This window comes from Excalfactoria chinensis, chromosome 1 (genome assembly GCF_039878825.1).
Source record: "Excalfactoria chinensis isolate bCotChi1 chromosome 1, bCotChi1.hap2, whole genome shotgun sequence".
NCBI classification, from domain to species: domain Eukaryota; kingdom Metazoa; phylum Chordata; class Aves; order Galliformes; family Phasianidae; genus Excalfactoria; species Excalfactoria chinensis.
This window is the reverse complement of record NC_092825.1, coordinates 107,022,152-107,039,810: the sequence shown is the minus strand read 5'-3', so window position 1 is coordinate 107,039,810 and position 17,659 is coordinate 107,022,152. Positions and strand designations below refer to the sequence as shown.

Genomic DNA, 17,659 nt, shown 5'->3' with positions numbered 1-17,659 from the left:
AATGAGGCTCTGCTGGTTGCTCCGTAAGTCATGGAGCTTGTTTAAAGGTCTGTCCTCTAACTTAGTGTAGCATGGTGCTGTTCCAAGCGCATCATTTTATTTTCATTGTGCACATGAGAAATACTCCACAGTCTTATTTCTTTGCCTGAAAACAGGCAGTGATGTGACAGCAGCATCAGTTGTGGAGAGTGATTTTTCTAGTCCTGTCTCCACTGCTGTCCTCCCTTCTCCAGCAGCCTTCAATTAAAATTAAATTTCCTTCCTTCCATCAAATCCTTTTAGGGCTGAATTTAATTTGTTTCCTTTTTTAAAGTAACTGTCGAGTATTTAGAACATGGTGCAGAAAAGCATTTTCCCACGAGAAGATTAAGTCCCAACTTCACGTTTTACTGCCTCACTTTGCATTTATTTCTTTGCTTTTTTTTTCCTCTAATATTTTTGGCCTGCATGTATTTTTCATGGTTTGTGAGAGGAGCTGCACTGAAAGCTACTGTTGTCAAGGTTGATTTAGCTCCGAGTCCAAATGCTGCTCAAATTCAAACATGGGCTTTGGCTTAGCAAAATGTTAGGGGCATCTGTCTGGTATTCCCACGAGAATGTTCTCAGTGAAGTCAGTCGGTTCATTCATTTGAGAAACTTCAGGAGTCAGGCGGGAAATCCCAACGTAGAAGCAAGAGATGGATAAACTTGAGCCAGAACACCTGGAGAAGCCTGTTTACTTTATCAGAGGGCCATACAAATAAAAAGGGTCTGTATTCCTTACTGCAAGATCAAAACCTCAGTGATTTGTGATCCATCTCTGGAATGTGTGTGTTCATTTATATGAAAACACTAAGAAATATGGGAACAAAAGTTCAGAAGAGCTTGTAATTGGAAAGCGCATGTAATTTGTGAGTTGCATGAATACATACTACATATTCACGCAGTAGCCTACATATTGCCTTCAAATAAACTTTGTTAACGTCTTTAAGTGGTATCTAGAGCAGAAATTATAGATTAAACTGCAGTGAACAGTATTTGTGCTGAGAGAAAAGCCTGTCACACTCTGACTTCTCATGCCTCTTTTCTTTTCAGTATGCCATGTTCTTGTCCCTGGTGTTCCTGGCTGAGCTGGTGGCTGGCATTTCAGGGTTTGTGTTTCGCCACGAGGTAGGTGGAAATGTGCTGAGGTTGCATGTGGCCGTGCCTCCCTGGGCACGAGCTGCTGAGAAGTGCTCTGGAGCGTGGACGATTTGTAGGTCGCTGAGTTCAGCAGCTCCATGTGCATCTCCTGGGATGTGGCTGACGTTCAACAAGAACGTGTACAGCTCTTAAAAATGATACGATTCCAAATGAAGGGATTTAGCCAAAGCTCTCGGCCTCAGCTGTCTGGTATTTACTCTGGAGCTATCAGTTTTTGTGTGTCCATCATGTATGATCTTCTTTACTCTTTTGCGTATGCTGAAGACTGAAAAACGGATTAAATTCTTTTCTTAAACACAGCTTCTGCAGCCAGGCAGCACTTGTTTATATAAGTCAGAGAAGCACTTTCACATCAGAGCAGGTTTGATGTTTCATAAATCCTTTTTTTTTGCAGGGAGGAGGTGGAATAGGGTAGTACTTTTATACTGAGAACAGGGAGAGCTTAGAAGTAGCATGAGGTAGGAAACTGGGACAGGAAGAAGCTTTAAAAAAAATATGATTTGTAGTAGCACTTCTGCTTCACCCACTGTAATCAGGTCTATCTCTGGTTTTAAGTCCATGAACATATAAGCAATTATTGCTGAACCAGAACAAAACCCCAGAGACCCTCTTAGTCTCCTCTCGTTGTATTAGCTGTTTTTCTTGTCTCCTCTTTTGACACATGAATTCCCTTGGTATAGATTTTTCTGGTTCCTTGCAAGAGGTGGGTGGCTTTTAATTTGATCTTGAAAGACCTGTCCATCTGTTCAAGGTTGCCGTTTCATCTGGCCTTGGCAGCCTTGGTGTGACACTGCTGCTCCCTCTTGGCAGTTTCTTGTGAAGGTCACCGTAATGTGGGTTGACCAAATCATCTGCTACCTGTCCCCTTTTAATGCCCTGCTGGAAGCAGTGATGTACCTGACCTTGCCCTGAGAGATTTCATTTTCGCTGTGTGTGTTAGAGATGTTCTCCAGATGATGGCTTTGTACCTTCTTCTGTCCGGGGGCAGTAGCCTGTGAACCCCCTGGGCTATGTCCTGGGACTGCAGCATCACAGTCACTGCCACATGCTGTGCCAAGAAGTTTCACCAAACTCCAGCTCTCATAACGTACGCCCGAGCAGAGAGACCTCCTTAAAACTCAGTGCTGAAGTGAAGTGTTTAGGGAGAAAAAGCAACAAAAGGTATACTCCTCATAGGTTAAGTCCTTTTCCCACCCTCTTTTAGACACCTGGCAGGCTTGACTTCCCCGGTTGCCTGCAGCTGATGGTGGTACATCCATCTGCTTCCTCTCCACATCTTCCTTGTGTTTCATAAGGGACTTCCCTGGTTAACCACTAACAGTTCTTGTGTGCTTTCAGTGGTCACATTTTCACATGTTTCTTGGTTGCTGGTTAGCTTGAAAAGGAAGGAAAGTCCTCAAAACCAATGATTTTCTCTTGATCTGGGGGGAAAATAAATAAAAAATAAATAAATAAAAATTAAAACCTTAGCTGGGTAGCCTGAAGCTGTCAGTCTACGGGTCCATGCGCAGGATCTCCTCAGTCTCGTCATGTATGCCAAGGATCTGTGATCTGAAGCATTTGCTTTGAACTGTGATTTGTGGAGCCATCTTTTTGCCGTCTGCTTTTCCTTCTAGAGAGCCGTGGTTCATCTGGACCAGTACATACGTGCCCCAAACTTCCCCAAAACCTTCTTTATGCATGATTTTTTTACATTAGCACCCAAACCATCACCATTTCAAAATGACAGCAGTTTTCTGGGGTAATGTTCTTTGAATATACCCCACTTGGAAAATGCCATCAGTAGACTCCTGGCAGTAAAGAAGGGCCTCTGCCATCTCTGAAAGCACACGTTACAAAGAGTCCGAGGGGCTACTTTAGGTGCCTTTTTAGGTTTAAAAATGTGTTTATTTCCTGCAATTAGTGCTCAGGTGTTACGCCTTTCATTTTTCACTTGTGATTTGTTTTTTTCTTCCTCGCCCTCTTAGATCAAGGATACCTTCCTTAGGACATACACTGAAGCAATCCAGAATTACAACAAGAATGATGAGCGGAGCCATGCAGTGGATAACGTACAGGAAAGTGTAAGTCTGAAATTGGGTATTAAAAATGAATAAGGAGAGACAAAGCATACTTTCACATTTGATCACAGGACATGAAGTGCCAACGTCTCAATCTGCAAGCTGTATTTTGCAAGCAAAATCCAGCCTTTAAGGTTTGGTCTTGCTTTGCGTTTCTGATTATAGCCCTGCCTGTTTGTGTGTCTGTTTTTTTTTACTGTATGAAATTAGGTTTTTGTATGCTTGAGATGACATGCTGCTCTGGCAAAGTTAATGGGAACTTTACCATACGCACCAGTGAAACTAGGTTTTGCCCAGAGCATCTACCAGTTGTTGAATAGTTGTCTCACGAAGGACGCCCTATTTAGTTTGGGAGATTTGCTGGATGCCGTGCCCAAGGCATCAGGAGGCACTAAATGTCAATATTTCAAAAACAATATTGCAACAGCCCCATACTGGTACACTCTTAATGCTGTTGTTCTATCAAATCGATTGCAATTACTTCTAATCTTGTGCCTGGCCTATGTTAGAAAACATATACCAGTGGGATGGAAACTTTTCACGATTGATTCAGATAAACTGATGTAAGCCCAAATTAGAGACTGGCAAAAATCGAAATGAAAAGTATTGCATCTGACATGCTTGTGCAAGATTGCTAAATTTTAATGAGCTCGGTACAAACTGCCCAATAAAGATGAGACCTGCAATGTTTGACCCCAGCTCCTGAACTACATTTAGGAGACGGTTTTTTCCTTAAGAGTGGTGGGCACTGGACAGCCCTATTCTTCAGGGAATCTGTCAATAGGATTATAAAACATTGTACGTCTCTACTGGATCAGACGGGATTTTATTATCTAGTATCCTGCTTCATTCATCAGCTCAGCTGTTTTGTTCACAAGGCACAATGAATGGCTGGCAGAGGAAAACGATAAGAGAAGAAACTTTGTGTATTTTTTCCTAAGAAGAAAGCAGATGTAGCTACTTGCAGGTACTCATGGGTGACGCGAGTAAAAGCTGTAAGGCTCTGATTATTCTTGTTTAGCAACAGAAACCAAATAAGCATGGACTTGAGGAAAGCAGGAGATGGATTTGGAGAGAGTTTGAAGTAAGATTTCAATACCCGATTTGTCGTTGTTTGTTTGTTTGTTTGTTAAATCTGCCTCTTTTTTTTCCCCACAGCTGAGCTGCTGTGGCATTCAGAGCTATACCAACTGGAGCACCAGCCCTTACTTCTTCAAACATGGCATCCCTACAAGCTGTTGCATGAACTCCAGTGACTGCAATACTCAGGATCTGCGCAATATGACCGTGGCTGCCACTAAAGTAAACCAGAAGGTACTAGAAACATTGTGACAGTGGAAAATGTTGTGAAAGCATCTAGTATGTCAGTGGAGCATATGGCTGCTTGTAATGGCGTTTCATTTCACGTGGTTGTTGATGAGTGTCTGTTGGGGTGGCAACAATGAGCTTTGCCTCCCTCTTGCTTTCAGATTCCTTAAGCTGACCTTTCTCAAAGGACTGCTTGCAGCGACATTTCTGATAAGAAGGAAATTTGTTTCCCTTCCTTGTAACACTGATTCAGGTACTGCATTGCACACAGAAGCAGTGCTGACCAGGCCAAGAGTGCATGCAGCACGTGTTTGCCCTTAGGAGCTGGGTCTGTCACTGCTGCTCTGCACTCTTCTGCTGAATGCTGTGCTTTTCTGCAGCAAGGTAGAGGGAGGGATAGGTTTTATTCCTGCTTATGTTATTGTATTCCTGCTTATGTTCCAGTAGAAATTTCAGTTGTAGGACGTAACTATGGGAAAGCAGAACAGGAGTGGGAAAGCAGGTTAGGAAAACAGGGAGGAAAGGAACAATAAAGACACGGGGAAGGGAAGAGTAAAGGGCAAACAGTGCAGCACACATTGCAGATACAGCGCTGCAGAAATACAAGTCAAGTTTCTCCCTGAAGTACTGGTGCATCATCAGTTCTTTCTTTCTATGCAAAATTAGCAAGAGGCAACAGACAGTTTATTGATACAATGAATTGTTTGTAGCCTATTTACCAAACTGAGTTGTGGCATACCTCAGTTTGACTTAAGGATTGTTTTCTTCGCTATTTTTGCTTTCAGATCTGTACACACAAAAGAAGGGGAAAGGAGGAAAATAGGGAAAAGTGGGGAAATACAGACATGCCTCGCTATTTTCTGTCTCTGTCTTTTTCACCTCAGTCACCTGTGGATCAGGAAGTCGGAGTGACGGCTGAGCACAGCCTGCAACATCTTTCTTTGAAAAGCAGTCAAGTGGATAACATTTTTAGCATGTATTAACAAAGGGATCGGAGAGGATTATTTCCCACTGACTTTTTCTCTTCTAACCACTTTCTTTCCTATAATAGTTTAGTGAGAGCCACTTGTTGCGGATGTACTTGGAGCAGTAGTGACGTCCATCTGTTACGAAACTCACAGCAGTTGACAGCAAAGTAATGCTGCTGGGTTGCAAAAGATGGATATATATAGAATATAAAGGATCATCAAGCCCATTTATTTTCACTCTGTGAACTTTTATTAACTTTCTATTTTCATCAAAGTGGAAAAATGGCGAGAGGCAGGATGGAGGTGGATCTTGGGAAGCTGCAATACAGCCAGATCCCCTGCAGGAAAGCATTCTGGTGTGTATGCATCCTCAGAAACTGTCCCGTCCTCTACCAGGGGGTCCAGCTTGGGATGGCCACATGCTTTGACCCTTTCCCGGCTGAAAGGTGCCATTTGCATTCTCACTGCCAAGTGTAGTGTTGCACTGAGGACTCTCTGTCCATTTGTGAGTTCTCTTGGCAAAGGTCACCCACAGATTTTGTAAGGAACAGCTGATGAATGAACTTGTGTTAGTCCAGTGTAAGTGAGTCACTTCTAGCCACGCTTGCTCCCTCAGCTTGTGTCTTCTGCCTGATGCCCAGGTCACCCAATAGAACTGCTGATTCCTCACTTGGAAACTCCTGTGACTTCTGAAAACTTGTGTCCAGTTTCCTGAGATAGACTTTGGTATTCAAAAGTTGTGAAGATTTCTACTTAGCAGTTGTCAGATCTTGGAGTTGTCCCTAATGCGTGAGATAGGTGAGATGTGAAAGGGGCATGAAAAATGAGAAGTAAATCGTGAAGAAAGGTGGTGTGGGCTTCTGGTTGCACTTCAGATAAGAATCAAAAGCCATTGCCTCTGGCATTTTGCTCTGTGTGTTTTGAAGAAAAAGGAAAATACATGTTCTCTTCTTTGTAGAGTCATAGAACCATAGAATGGCCTGGGTTGAATGCCTCCAGGCATTCATGACCTCCTCAGTCAACCTGTTCCAGTGCATCACCACCTTCTGTGTGAAAAACTTTCTCCTAATCTCTAACCTAAACCACTCCTGTCTCAGTTTTAAACCATTCCCCCTTGTCCTATCACTGTCCACCTGTGCAAACAGTCATTGCTCCTCCTGTTTGTATGCTCCCAGATGACCCTTGTTACTGTTCCTATGAATAAGTATATTTGAAATACAGATTTTTGGTGGATCTTGCAAAATGATCAGTAGGACAAATATTCAGTGAGCTAATCAAGTTACTAGTAGTTTATGAGAAATAATGATAAGCTATCCAAAGAGGATTAACTAAAGATCGAACTGAAGGACTAAAAGAAAACACTCCTAGATTTTCTTTGCCAACACTGCCAATGACTTGCTTAGTGAACTTGGGTGTATCATTTAGTCTGTCAGTTTCTTCATCTCAGGTGGGACTAACACCTAGCTTTAAAAGCTGTAATTAAGATTAACTAAATTAGATGTATGTAGTGCTCTTAATCTCCAGGGTTCCTTACCAACAACTGTCAGGAACTATTTCTCTCTAAAATCTTGATAAAGGAAAAGATGGATATTGTCGAGAATGATTGGATACTTGCTAGATTGTAACTTTGGTCCTCTGAATCAGCATCCAGATGTGTGCACACAGCTTTGTACACACATTTGTACTGCATATGCAACTCTACCATGCACAGTAAGGACTGAGCAATTAGTGGTACTTATGCAATGCACTTCAGGAAACAGAATATTGTGATTTGGAAAAACAGTCTTCAGATGAGGAAAGTGATGACACCTATCTCTCTTGCGTGTGTTTTTAAGGAGATCTTCTGTTGCCTTCAAATTATCGTTGCTGTCAGGTGTTGCATCTCTCAAAGGTTGTTGAACAGAAGATTTCAGGCAAGCGAGGAGAACATGAAGGATCTGGTTGAGAAATCTAATCTTGTTTCATAATATGTAGAACACAAAGCTACAGTTGCTTGATACGTTAAATGCAAACTTGAATTTAGCATACTTTACAGTTTTGTAAGACACAATTAATATGTATGCTTAAGTATTTCACAACTGAATAATGGCTGTGCTGGTCCTTGGTTAGTAGAGATTATTAGGTTTACCACTTCATTACTCCCAGGATTAAATAAAATGTCTTCTGATATTACAGAAGAGGTTAGAGAAATGATATCATTTAGGCCACGGATGGCCTGTCTGCAGCAGATGACATTGTCCTTTCCTTCTAGCTGTTATTTCTTTCAAATGGCACAGAGTCGTATGCTGCTCCATATCTTGACTGATCTCTGACAGATGATGGCAAGCAGAATGCCTCACTGGACACCTGAAGCACACTTGTGTTATACATCTGGAATATTAGGAGATCAGCTTTGTTTACTCATTTTTGACACCTCTGAAATAACAGAAAGAGTTCCTTGAGTGTTTGCAAAAGTGGTGTGTAGATGGAGGGCAAATGGCAAAGATGCATATCCAGCAGGACTGGCGGCCAGACTTTATGTTGAGAGCACTGTTGGTCTTTTGGGTAACAGTGGCAGAAGGGCTGAGAGATGGCTTTGTATTGTGTGGGCAGATGGGTTAGTAAGAAAGAAAAATATATCCCTTTAGGGACCACAGACTAGGGAAACTGATTTCAAAGGGTTTTGTTTGTTTGTCTTTTTAACAAAGGGTAGGCAAGTGGAGAAACTGAGATCAAGTTAATGTCATGATGGGGACATCTCAAAGTAGCCTGTCCAATAGAAGGGCAGCTACATGTATGAATTTTCTGGCCATGGAATGTGCTAGGAGCTGAGAGGTGTGAGGAAGCAAGTCAGCTGGTGGAGTCAGGGTCTGAGCCAGAGGTAAAAAATAGGGTCTGGGGAGCTGGACAGGGTATTGGTATGTCCAAGAGCAAACAGATAGGGAAGCTTTATGTGAATGTCTGGTAACTTCATTAGGTGGTTTAGAGTCATCTGCTGCTCCATATCTTGCCTGGTCTCTCTGACAGATGGTGGCAAGCAGATTGCCTCACTGGACACCTGAAGCATGCTCGTCTTAAACATCTGGAATATTAGGAGATCGACTTTGTTTACACATTTTTGACACCTATGTTGTATTATAGTATTCTTATATGTTGCTATTGGTGTGGTTTCAGATCAAAGCTATATTGATGCATTTTCAATCAATGCAAACTGCCTTTCTTTTAATAAGACCCATAAAAATGAGTGCAACATCACATTTAGCTTTTAAAAATATTGAAATATGACTTCTTGTAAAAAGAGCCATTTTTGTCACCTCGTTTTGTTCCATCGTTCACTTGGAAATCCTATCAAATAAAAAAGCAGCTTTGTTGGAAACAACAACAAAAATATCATCTAACCCAAGAACATCTGAAATGAGATGTGTGTACATATGCGTGCATGTGTGCCAGGGAAGATCAGTTCAAGGAACGATGATGTTTGTTTTCCAGGGCTGTTACGATTTGGTGACCAGTTTTATGGAGACAAATATGGGAATTATAGCCGGAGTTGCTTTTGGAATTGCATTCTCACAGGTAAGTTCATGAATGCTTCCTTCCCCCGCTTTTTTTTCCCCTTCTCTCTCCTTATCCTGACTTCAAGGAAGGAGGGATTATGTAAGGGACTGAACTCAGCATGCTCGTTAGTCCTCAGGTCATCTGTTCATTGATTTTCTTTTTTTCAACTTAAATGAAGTTTCTCCTTGGGAATATCAGTTACGGTAGAGCTAATGACTAGCTCAAGGAAAACAACTTGTCCCTTCACTGGGTCAAATAGAGGTTAACCCAATAAAACATTGGCTTAAATGGAGCATAAACAGCAAAGAAGACAAATAGCTTGCCCATTGTTTGGATAAGCTTCTATCTCCTAAGCACTCTTACTGTTTTTTAAAGGAGTGAAGAATCCAAATAAGGCTCTTCAGGCCTCCCCAGCCTAGAGAAGGGGAAAAAAGAGCCTGGAAGGGGCACTGGGTTTGGTGACTGATTGTTTTTCCCTGAAGCTGTGAACTCTCAGAACAGAAATCTGCCAAAACCAGGTTATTAAACCAGCTCCTCGCCTGCACTAAAATGTTTGGTATACGAAAGATGAGAGCTGAAGAAGTTTTTGCTTGTCCCTAATATCCAAACTGCCTTTTGCTAGCCAAGAGTTAGGGAACCTGAAAGGCTGGTCAGAATCATTTAATCAAGAAGTGGCAGGAAAGCACCTGCATCTTTCAGCAAGTCCTATGCTCCTTTATGCTCATCATTTTGTGCGTGATGGCAAGGACTTTCCTGGAGATGGGCAAGATTGAGAAGGGTGAAAGTACCAGCAACGAGAAACTGCTTTCAGAATGTTGCAGTGAACTGTGTGACAACGTATGTGGTGTCCAAGCCGGTTACCTAGGAGAGGCAGGCTGTCTTCTCTTGTGGATATTATGTGGTATGGCTGCAAGTGCCATATTCAGAAATTGTCATGCAACTTTCTCTTGCCTCGCTCACACCACACTAACAGTCTGTTTCCTGAGGCAACACTGGAAGTATATCTGTTGAATGACTCGGGTTTATCCAGTGCATGAAAAAAATGAACTGCTACAACGCATTATTTGACTTTGTGAAACTCATGAATTCAGTTTGCAAGATGTAGATTGACAGTGTGCAGCACTAGAATAAGTGATTTTCCACTGCTGCTGCTGCTGGTGATGGGCAAGTGAATTAATAGAGGGAATGTAGCTGCACTCTTGCCCTTGCTGCCCCAGATGGTCATCCTGTCGTTGGCTTCATGATACTTTAGTCGGAGTTCTCTGGGGTTAAATTTGCTCAGCAGTTACCGTGGCCTTCAGGTTCTTCAGAGTAGCCATTCCCAGACCTTGTGGAAAAAGACCACCATGTCCTCTTAGTCAACATACGCACAACTCTAGATAGCCCTGAAAGTGGCTGGGCTCAGACCTGCTGCTACTTCTACCTTGGGCATATCTGGAAACCTGATTTCTTCTTCCCTTGATGTTAGGTGTGAGACCCCACACTTTGGCCTTTACATCCTGTTTTATGTGAGTGTAAAACCTGGCTTGCCATACCTGCATCCAGCCAGAGCATGTTTGTGTCACCTGCTGGGGCTCAGAAGCAGTAAAACCACCGGTCTGGGGATGTTGGTACATGGAGCAGGGGAACATTTCTTAAGAAAACAAACTTATGCAGTTCTTGTTGAGTGGTCGTGGTTGTCTTGATACTAATCTCCAACCCTGATTATGTTTTGATTGCTGGTGTAGAACTCTGAACTCTCTGTTTCACTTTGGATTCTAGACAGCTAGAAGGCTATATAGCATCTTGTCAATTGTCTCATGTAAAGTGCTCCAAGAAAATAGAATAAGTAGAACTTTATGAGTAATTCATATGCAGTTGGGGCAAGTTAGTCAATCAGGACTGATGTCATGTGAAACACTTCAATCAGTCTACCATATATAGGATAGACAAATAAACATCTTATCTTGCCTGAAAGTTGCTTGCAGCTGGGAGGGGGATTGTAGGAAGAGTTTGACTGCAACTGTTAGTATGTTAGTATTCTGGCATGTGTCGTCAGTTGTCTGTGAACGTGACATGGGAAGGCAATGCTCCAGCAAGGGCAGGCAATGTGTGCAGAGTGTGGTCCCTGAAACGGGAGCCTTTTGGCATTAGGCAAGACAAGCCCCAGTGCTGCAGGCGGCACAGCAGGGAGTGCTCTTTGCTGCTGTGGCTCCCAGTGAAACCCAAAGTGTGTTTAGATGTGGTGTTGGCAGGTCGCCCTGCCTAATGGACACGTGAGCACTGCTACCAGCTGGGATGTCACTCCCCTCCCTAAACACAAGCTCTAGAGCACTGAGGAGATATCCCAGGGTAGGAAAGGTCTGCTTAGGGTGTTTGTGAATGTGTGAAAAGGAGAAGAGAGGTGCTGTGGGGGAGAAAAACGCTCTCCTGGTGTGTGAAGAATAGAAGGTGGACAGTTATCATTTACTGATGAATCCGTTTTGCTGGACCCAATTAGGAATGGTGTTTACAAATTGCTTTCAGGTTAACCCTGGCTGGCAGTGATGGCAGGCAGTGTTCCAGCTGTAGGCGGGATTTCTCTCTTCCTACTGAGAATAGTTCTAATGTAAATAAAAGAGAAATGAGATCGTGTTGCTCTTCTACAGCAAAGCATGCTCAAGGGGCCTTTCCTTCAGATGATTTGTTAGGTGATGAGGTTGACTAACATGAAGAATGTGCTGATTCTCCAAGACGGGGAAAGCTGATGTAACAGCATTACACATCTTGCAGGCTTGGCACAGATCTCCCAGGCAGAGTCAGAGTTTTGAAAAACTCTGCAGTGTTGCTGACATTGTCTGCATGCTCAGAAGCAGGCACTGCTTCTTGGGTTTCAAATAATAAAACACCTTTTGACTGTTTTCGCAATCAGATGCCAGCGCTTACTCCCAGCTGGAATAATTTCAGGTTAGCAGGTGCTTTTCAGAGCAGCAAAGTGATTGCTCTGTGTCCCGCCCAACAGAGAATAAAAGAATGCAAGCAAGATAGATGATGAAGAGTTTTTTCTTAGAGAAAACTGCAGTGCAGGGTGAAAGAGAGAGATTTGTCGGAGGGGTTATGAATTGCATTTGCTTTAGGGTCCCTGACTAGGAAACTCTTTAGTGTGTTGTTATGGCCACATTCTTCCCTTCTCTACTGAAGGATTGAAAGCCAGGTGTTGTCCATATGCTTGAAGTAAGCAACTGAGCTTGCACGTACAGCTCCCATTTGTAGACAAGTTCTCATGTGGCTTCAGTCCTTCTGTGCAGAGCAGAGCCCACCTGCCCTCTTACGTGTGGGTATCTCCACTGACTGCGGACACAGTTCTGGCATGGGCATCATCCACCTTGTCTGGTGCAACTCCTGCCAAATATATGGAAGCTGATACTTGGCTTGGTCGTGGCACAGCCCCCAGAGAGGAGTACTGCACCCTTCTTCGCCCTTTCACGAGGGCTGGGGAGCTGGACCTGTATCGGGATCCAATGTGTGACTTGAAATCTGACATAGGACTAAGTCTGCTGCTTCTGAAGACCAACCACTGTGGATGTGGTGTGGAGATAGAACCTGTGCCAAGGATGTATCAGTGCACAGGAGGCTGACTTGGGTATGAGGCATATAGCATAGAAAACACGTCTTATAAAACAGAGGTAGGGACCCTGGTTGCTTGAAACTCTGCGTATTGAGAATATGGCAAGGTAAATCATTGAAGTACACTATTATTCCTGATGGATAAAAAAAGTAGTTTTAGCTTACCCAATCCACTGGTGAATTCACTATTACTTCAGCATATCTGTATCTGTAGACTTCAGTGCGGTTCAGATGAATGAGAAATGGTGAAAATACTGAGAACCAAAATAAAGCAGAAATTCCAATTACACTTTGGTTTCACTTCAGTATAATAAGATATAAATATGTCCTGCAGGACAGCTTTCAATGTTAATTCATGTGAAATAACTATGTTAAAAAGACAGTCTTGGTGTGTGTGAGAAGAGATAAGATTGCTAGGAAGTTGTTGTGCATAGATTTCAGTGGTCACATCTAAGCTCAAGATTAGTCCTACATACCATGGAGAAATGAAAAAAAAAGCATATTCTGCATTGTGTTTCCTAGAATGAACTTTGGCCAATAGGATGGTTGTAGAGAAGATATGCATGGGGGGTGTTGGTTTTCCATTGCTCTAGCCCAAAGAATTTGTCCACGTTTTCAAGTTTCCTATGGCAAGACCAGAGGTACTGAGTTGAACCCGCTGGTTTTCATATAATATTTCAGGAGTCAAAGCTTATTGCCTGGACACCTACCTGTGTGACCTGGTGTAGGGAACCTGCTTTGGCAGAGGGGTTGGCCTCAGTGATCTCTGGAGATCCCTTCCAGCCCCTACGATTCTGTGACCTTAGAAGAGAGGGAAGAAAACAAAAAGTGAGAGAGAAAAGACACACCTTGTAAAATACACTTTTGTATGGGTTCAAAGTGCTTCTAAGACATTTGTTACAGCTCTGCTGTGTCCTAGCAATAGCTAAAGGTACCTTATAAAAGCAATGTGTGCAATAGCTTGACATGCACCCCATTGTTTTGAAATACAACAGTTGAATATTATGGTGATATAACCACTTAAGTGCATAAACCAGCATATGTAATCAGGGCCAAGAGTTAGTGAGCAGACCAGATCAGAAAGACATTTGTGCATTCATGTGTAACCTGTCACTCATCTTACAAGTGACTTGGTTACACCAAAACATTATCATGTGCTTGCAAACGCTGTGAAACTTTGCCAGCACTGTAATAGAGAGTTGCAGCCTGCATGAAAGAGAAGAATCCATGATTGAGGTTAGCTGGGAGAGATCTGCAACAAGCCTTTCAGACTGCAAACATGGGATCGAGTGCAACAAAACCACCTCTGGGTCAGTTGCTGGATAATGTTGCAGAGAGTAGGTGTAGGATCTACCAGCAGCTTAGTATTATTGGTTTCCATCTGAGCATTCTGTCAGTCTGAGCATCGTGCCTGTTGTTATAGCATTATCCTTTGGAGGACAGACAGACCTTCTCTGGCCTTCCCTAAACCTTCTGAGTGTAAATGACACTAAGGTCTGTCACCAAAAGGGATGTTCTGTGGCAGTGTGAGCCTTTGCAGTGTCCCACTGTCTGCAACAACAAATTGTTGGCATTGCTGGTCACAGACAAGCCTTGAGCACTCTAGCTACCTAGTTTTCTGCTGGCACATCTGTCTACAGACATGAAGTAGAAAAGGCAACAATGTGGCTAAGATGTCTCCTTGCTATCAAGTGAAATTTTCAAAGCTGCGGAGGGTTTTGGGCACCCACATCTCTCTCAGCATCTGTGAAAATATAGCCCCCAGAACCAGAATAGCTGAGATTTGTATTGGAGGTTGTTCAGGGAGTGTTACCTGTGACCCAAGTCCAGTTAGAACCAAGGCAGTATCATCCTTATTACTTGGTGCCAAAATTGGTGTTTACGTGTTGGAGCAGGTAGAGATTCAGACGGATGACTCCGTGCCCTTTGGAGGTGCCTAGCATAGTCATGGTGGGATGGGATCTGGCACCCACCACTCGTGCCATATGGCTCCTGGGGCGGCTGTGCTGGCTGGAGATCAGGCAGTCTCTGAAATAGGAGAGGGAGAGGTAATAGCAAATTTCCAGCTAATGAAGTATGGCCTGACCAGAGATACGAGGTCTTAGGGGCATAAAGCAGTTTATCTGGATGTGTGGTACCCCAGCTTGGCCTCGCTCTGGGCTTATGCCAGCTCAGCTGTGACATGTGTTGTGTCACTCAGCAGTGCAAGGCTCCTGGGGCAGGATCTGCCTTCTTGAGCACCAGCCAGTCCCAAAAAAGCTAGCTGGGAGCTGGAGCAGCTGGGACACCCCAAGCGTTAGCAAGAGCCACTGCAGCTGGTCGGAGCAAGGTCAAGGAGAGGCTGATACTCCCACAGAGGCAGCCCCCTCGCCTCACCCCGTGGCTGGTGATGAACGGTGACAATCTGGATGTGCTCATGAGTTAATTAATTGACCAGTCCAAATGAGAAAAATGAGGCTGAATTATGTATAGCGCATTAACGCTGTTAGCAAATGGAGGGAACGCTAACAAATTGCAATAGGCAAAACGTTAAAATGACTGAGAGATTATTGAAGAGTGGAGACGAGGGATCTGTTTTCAATAATCTGAGTTATATCCAGGGGAATAGGGAATGGCTTTATTTATTTTTATTTTATTTTTTTTAATTTCCAGATTTATAGCGTTCATTTATCGAGCGTTGCATCATTTGTAAAGAAAGCATAAATGCCCGAGGGGAGAGTAGGGGGGGGGGGATGGGAACCAAGCGGAGCGGGTGAGTGAAATGCAGCCAGGCAGCAGCCTATTGGGTATCCTGCCTGTGCTGGGCTGGCAGTGGCAGTGGGATGGAAAAGTAGTAAAATATGTGCTATCAAGCAAAGAGACTCCGATAACGATCAAGAGGAAGATGCCGTGAGGAAGGACAAGAGATTTTAATGCTATTTCTCTGATCAGAGGATGGGGGATAAGTTCTGTTGTTGGTGATAGCACCAGAACGTGAAGTCTCTGCTTACCACAGCCTCTCCTTTGCTCTGCATTCACTCAACCTAACTTTTTCCCTTCTTGTTTGGAACAGTTGATCGGGATGTTGCTGGCGTGCTGCCTGTCCCGGTTTATTACTGCTAACCAGTACGAGATGGTGTAACAAGGTGAGCCTTTCCTTCTTCTATTAAAGGTGGTGGACAAGTGACATAATAATTAAGAACTTAGTCTTCCTATGTGATTTTTTGCTTTGTGTTTTTCATTCAAGTGTTCTGCCTGGCTGAAAAAGAAAAGGGGGGGGAGGAGGGAGGAAGGGGAATGTACCATTGAATGTCTTGCCACTTTGGCTTCCTTCTTGAAAGGCAAGGGCACAATACCTGCTGCTGGCACCCAAACCGACCCACCTCTTGTCTTTTGTCCCTTCATCCAGTCTTTCAGAAGCATGAAGCCCAGCGCCTGTCCCAAGACCAGGAACTGCAGCGTTCAAGAAAGACTGACACGAATGTTATAGCACACACTGTCTCTCGCACGCACGCACACCCCCACAAGCAAGCATGTGCGCGTGCACACTCGCCCCCCCCACCCCCCACCTCCCGACCCGTCCCATGCGTAGTGTACCATCCTGTGAAGCACCACCGTGCGCCCAGAGCCAACCCCCCGGGCCAGGACGGCGCGCTCTTGGTCACGCTGTAGTTGCATTGTAAGTTAACACAGGTAATTCATTAACAGCATCGATCGGGCTGTGCATGTAGTGACCGGAGGGCACGATTAGCCTTTCACCATGGTTAATAAGTGTTGCACACATTCATATAAACCGGTATATGAACTATGTATTCTTTTGGGTTTATCTTAATTTCTTGGTTTGTTTATGCTTTACTAAGGTTTTTCGCCCTTTCCCCCTTCCCCGCCCTCCTTCCCCACAAACAGAGGAATCGGTAACATGACATAAAGATACTTGAAAACGATGTTAAAATGTTGTGCTTGAAGGGAACCGTTCCTCCTGTTGTTCTTCGACATCTTTGATTCTTACTCAGTGTTGTATGCCCAGTGCGTATCCCGGTAGGCTTCGTCTAGTGCATTTTGCCTCTGAACCTGATCCTGTGTAATACTGTTATCAAGCTGTGTTGTCGCTTACTGTGAAGGCAGTAATTTTGCTCCCTTTATTTTTATTAGATAGCTATGAACTAATTGAACCGTGCCGTACCGCGGCCTTCGGACTTTTTTCCTCTTCTTTCTTTTTCTTTCTTCTTTTTTTGCATTGAGGTTGCAGCCACCAAGGTACATCGTTGAATCAAAGCAAAATAGAAACAACAGAAAACTCACAGACACCAACAGGCATATGGAATATTATTATGGTTTTTTTTTGGGGGGGGAAAGCAAAAATGTAAAACCTTTTTAAAAAATAAAAACGAAAAATAGGACTTTTTTAATAATGCCTCTGTCTAGCATGCCAACGAGAATGCATTGATATTGTGAGTATTTGTGATATATGTATTAATAAATGGAACCATTACAGATTTCTAGCCGCTTCCTTTTTGTTCTTCAGTCACAACAAAACTCTTTTGAGGGGGGGGAAGCGAACATGAAACGCGAGCGCGCAGCTTGGAGTGATGGGCCTTTGTGCGTATTTTAACAGCCAACTTGTTTGTGACAGAAAAATGTTATTACCCCGGGGAAAAATAAATAAATAAATAAAGAGCTGGAATTGTTTTCAAAGCTCCAAGAAAAAAAAAAAAAAACACAACAAAAACACCCTTCCACAGCTGGTTCTGCCATGTGACAAATACATACCCTCTGCTTTGCAGATTCTCTTCTTGTGACTGATACAATCTGCAGCGTTTAATTATCCCGTCCTTTGCGCCGCGCGTGATTGTGGCGCTAAGCATTTCTCTTTGATTTTGGTGAGCGTGTGGGTGGGGGAAGAGGAATAGGGGGGGGTAGGGAGGGGGAATCGCAGCCGTCTCTGCTGCGTTTGTGGAAAGGCCTTTATCTCTTTCTCATCGGATGTGCAAAGGCTGAGTACACCTGTGTGAGAGGAGCCCGCAGTGTGCTTTGTTGCAGGAG

General features: G+C 43.6%; 1 protein-coding gene across 1 annotated transcript in view; it reads left to right on the top strand.

Annotated features, from left to right (window-relative positions):
- Positions 1-17,112, top strand: part of TSPAN7 (tetraspanin 7) — an 85,156-nt gene extending 68,044 nt beyond the window's left edge. Inside the window, exons 3-8 of the mRNA XM_072345919.1 lie at positions 1,075-1,149; positions 3,150-3,245; positions 4,401-4,556; positions 8,987-9,070; positions 15,690-15,762; positions 16,026-17,112. Of these exons, the coding sequence (XP_072202020.1) occupies positions 1,075-1,149; positions 3,150-3,245; positions 4,401-4,556; positions 8,987-9,070; positions 15,690-15,758 (480 nt within the window). The 3' untranslated portion in view covers positions 15,759-15,762; positions 16,026-17,112. The remainder of the gene's footprint in view (positions 1-1,074; positions 1,150-3,149; positions 3,246-4,400; positions 4,557-8,986; positions 9,071-15,689; positions 15,763-16,025) is intronic.
- The last annotated feature ends 547 nt before the right edge of the window (positions 17,113-17,659 follow it).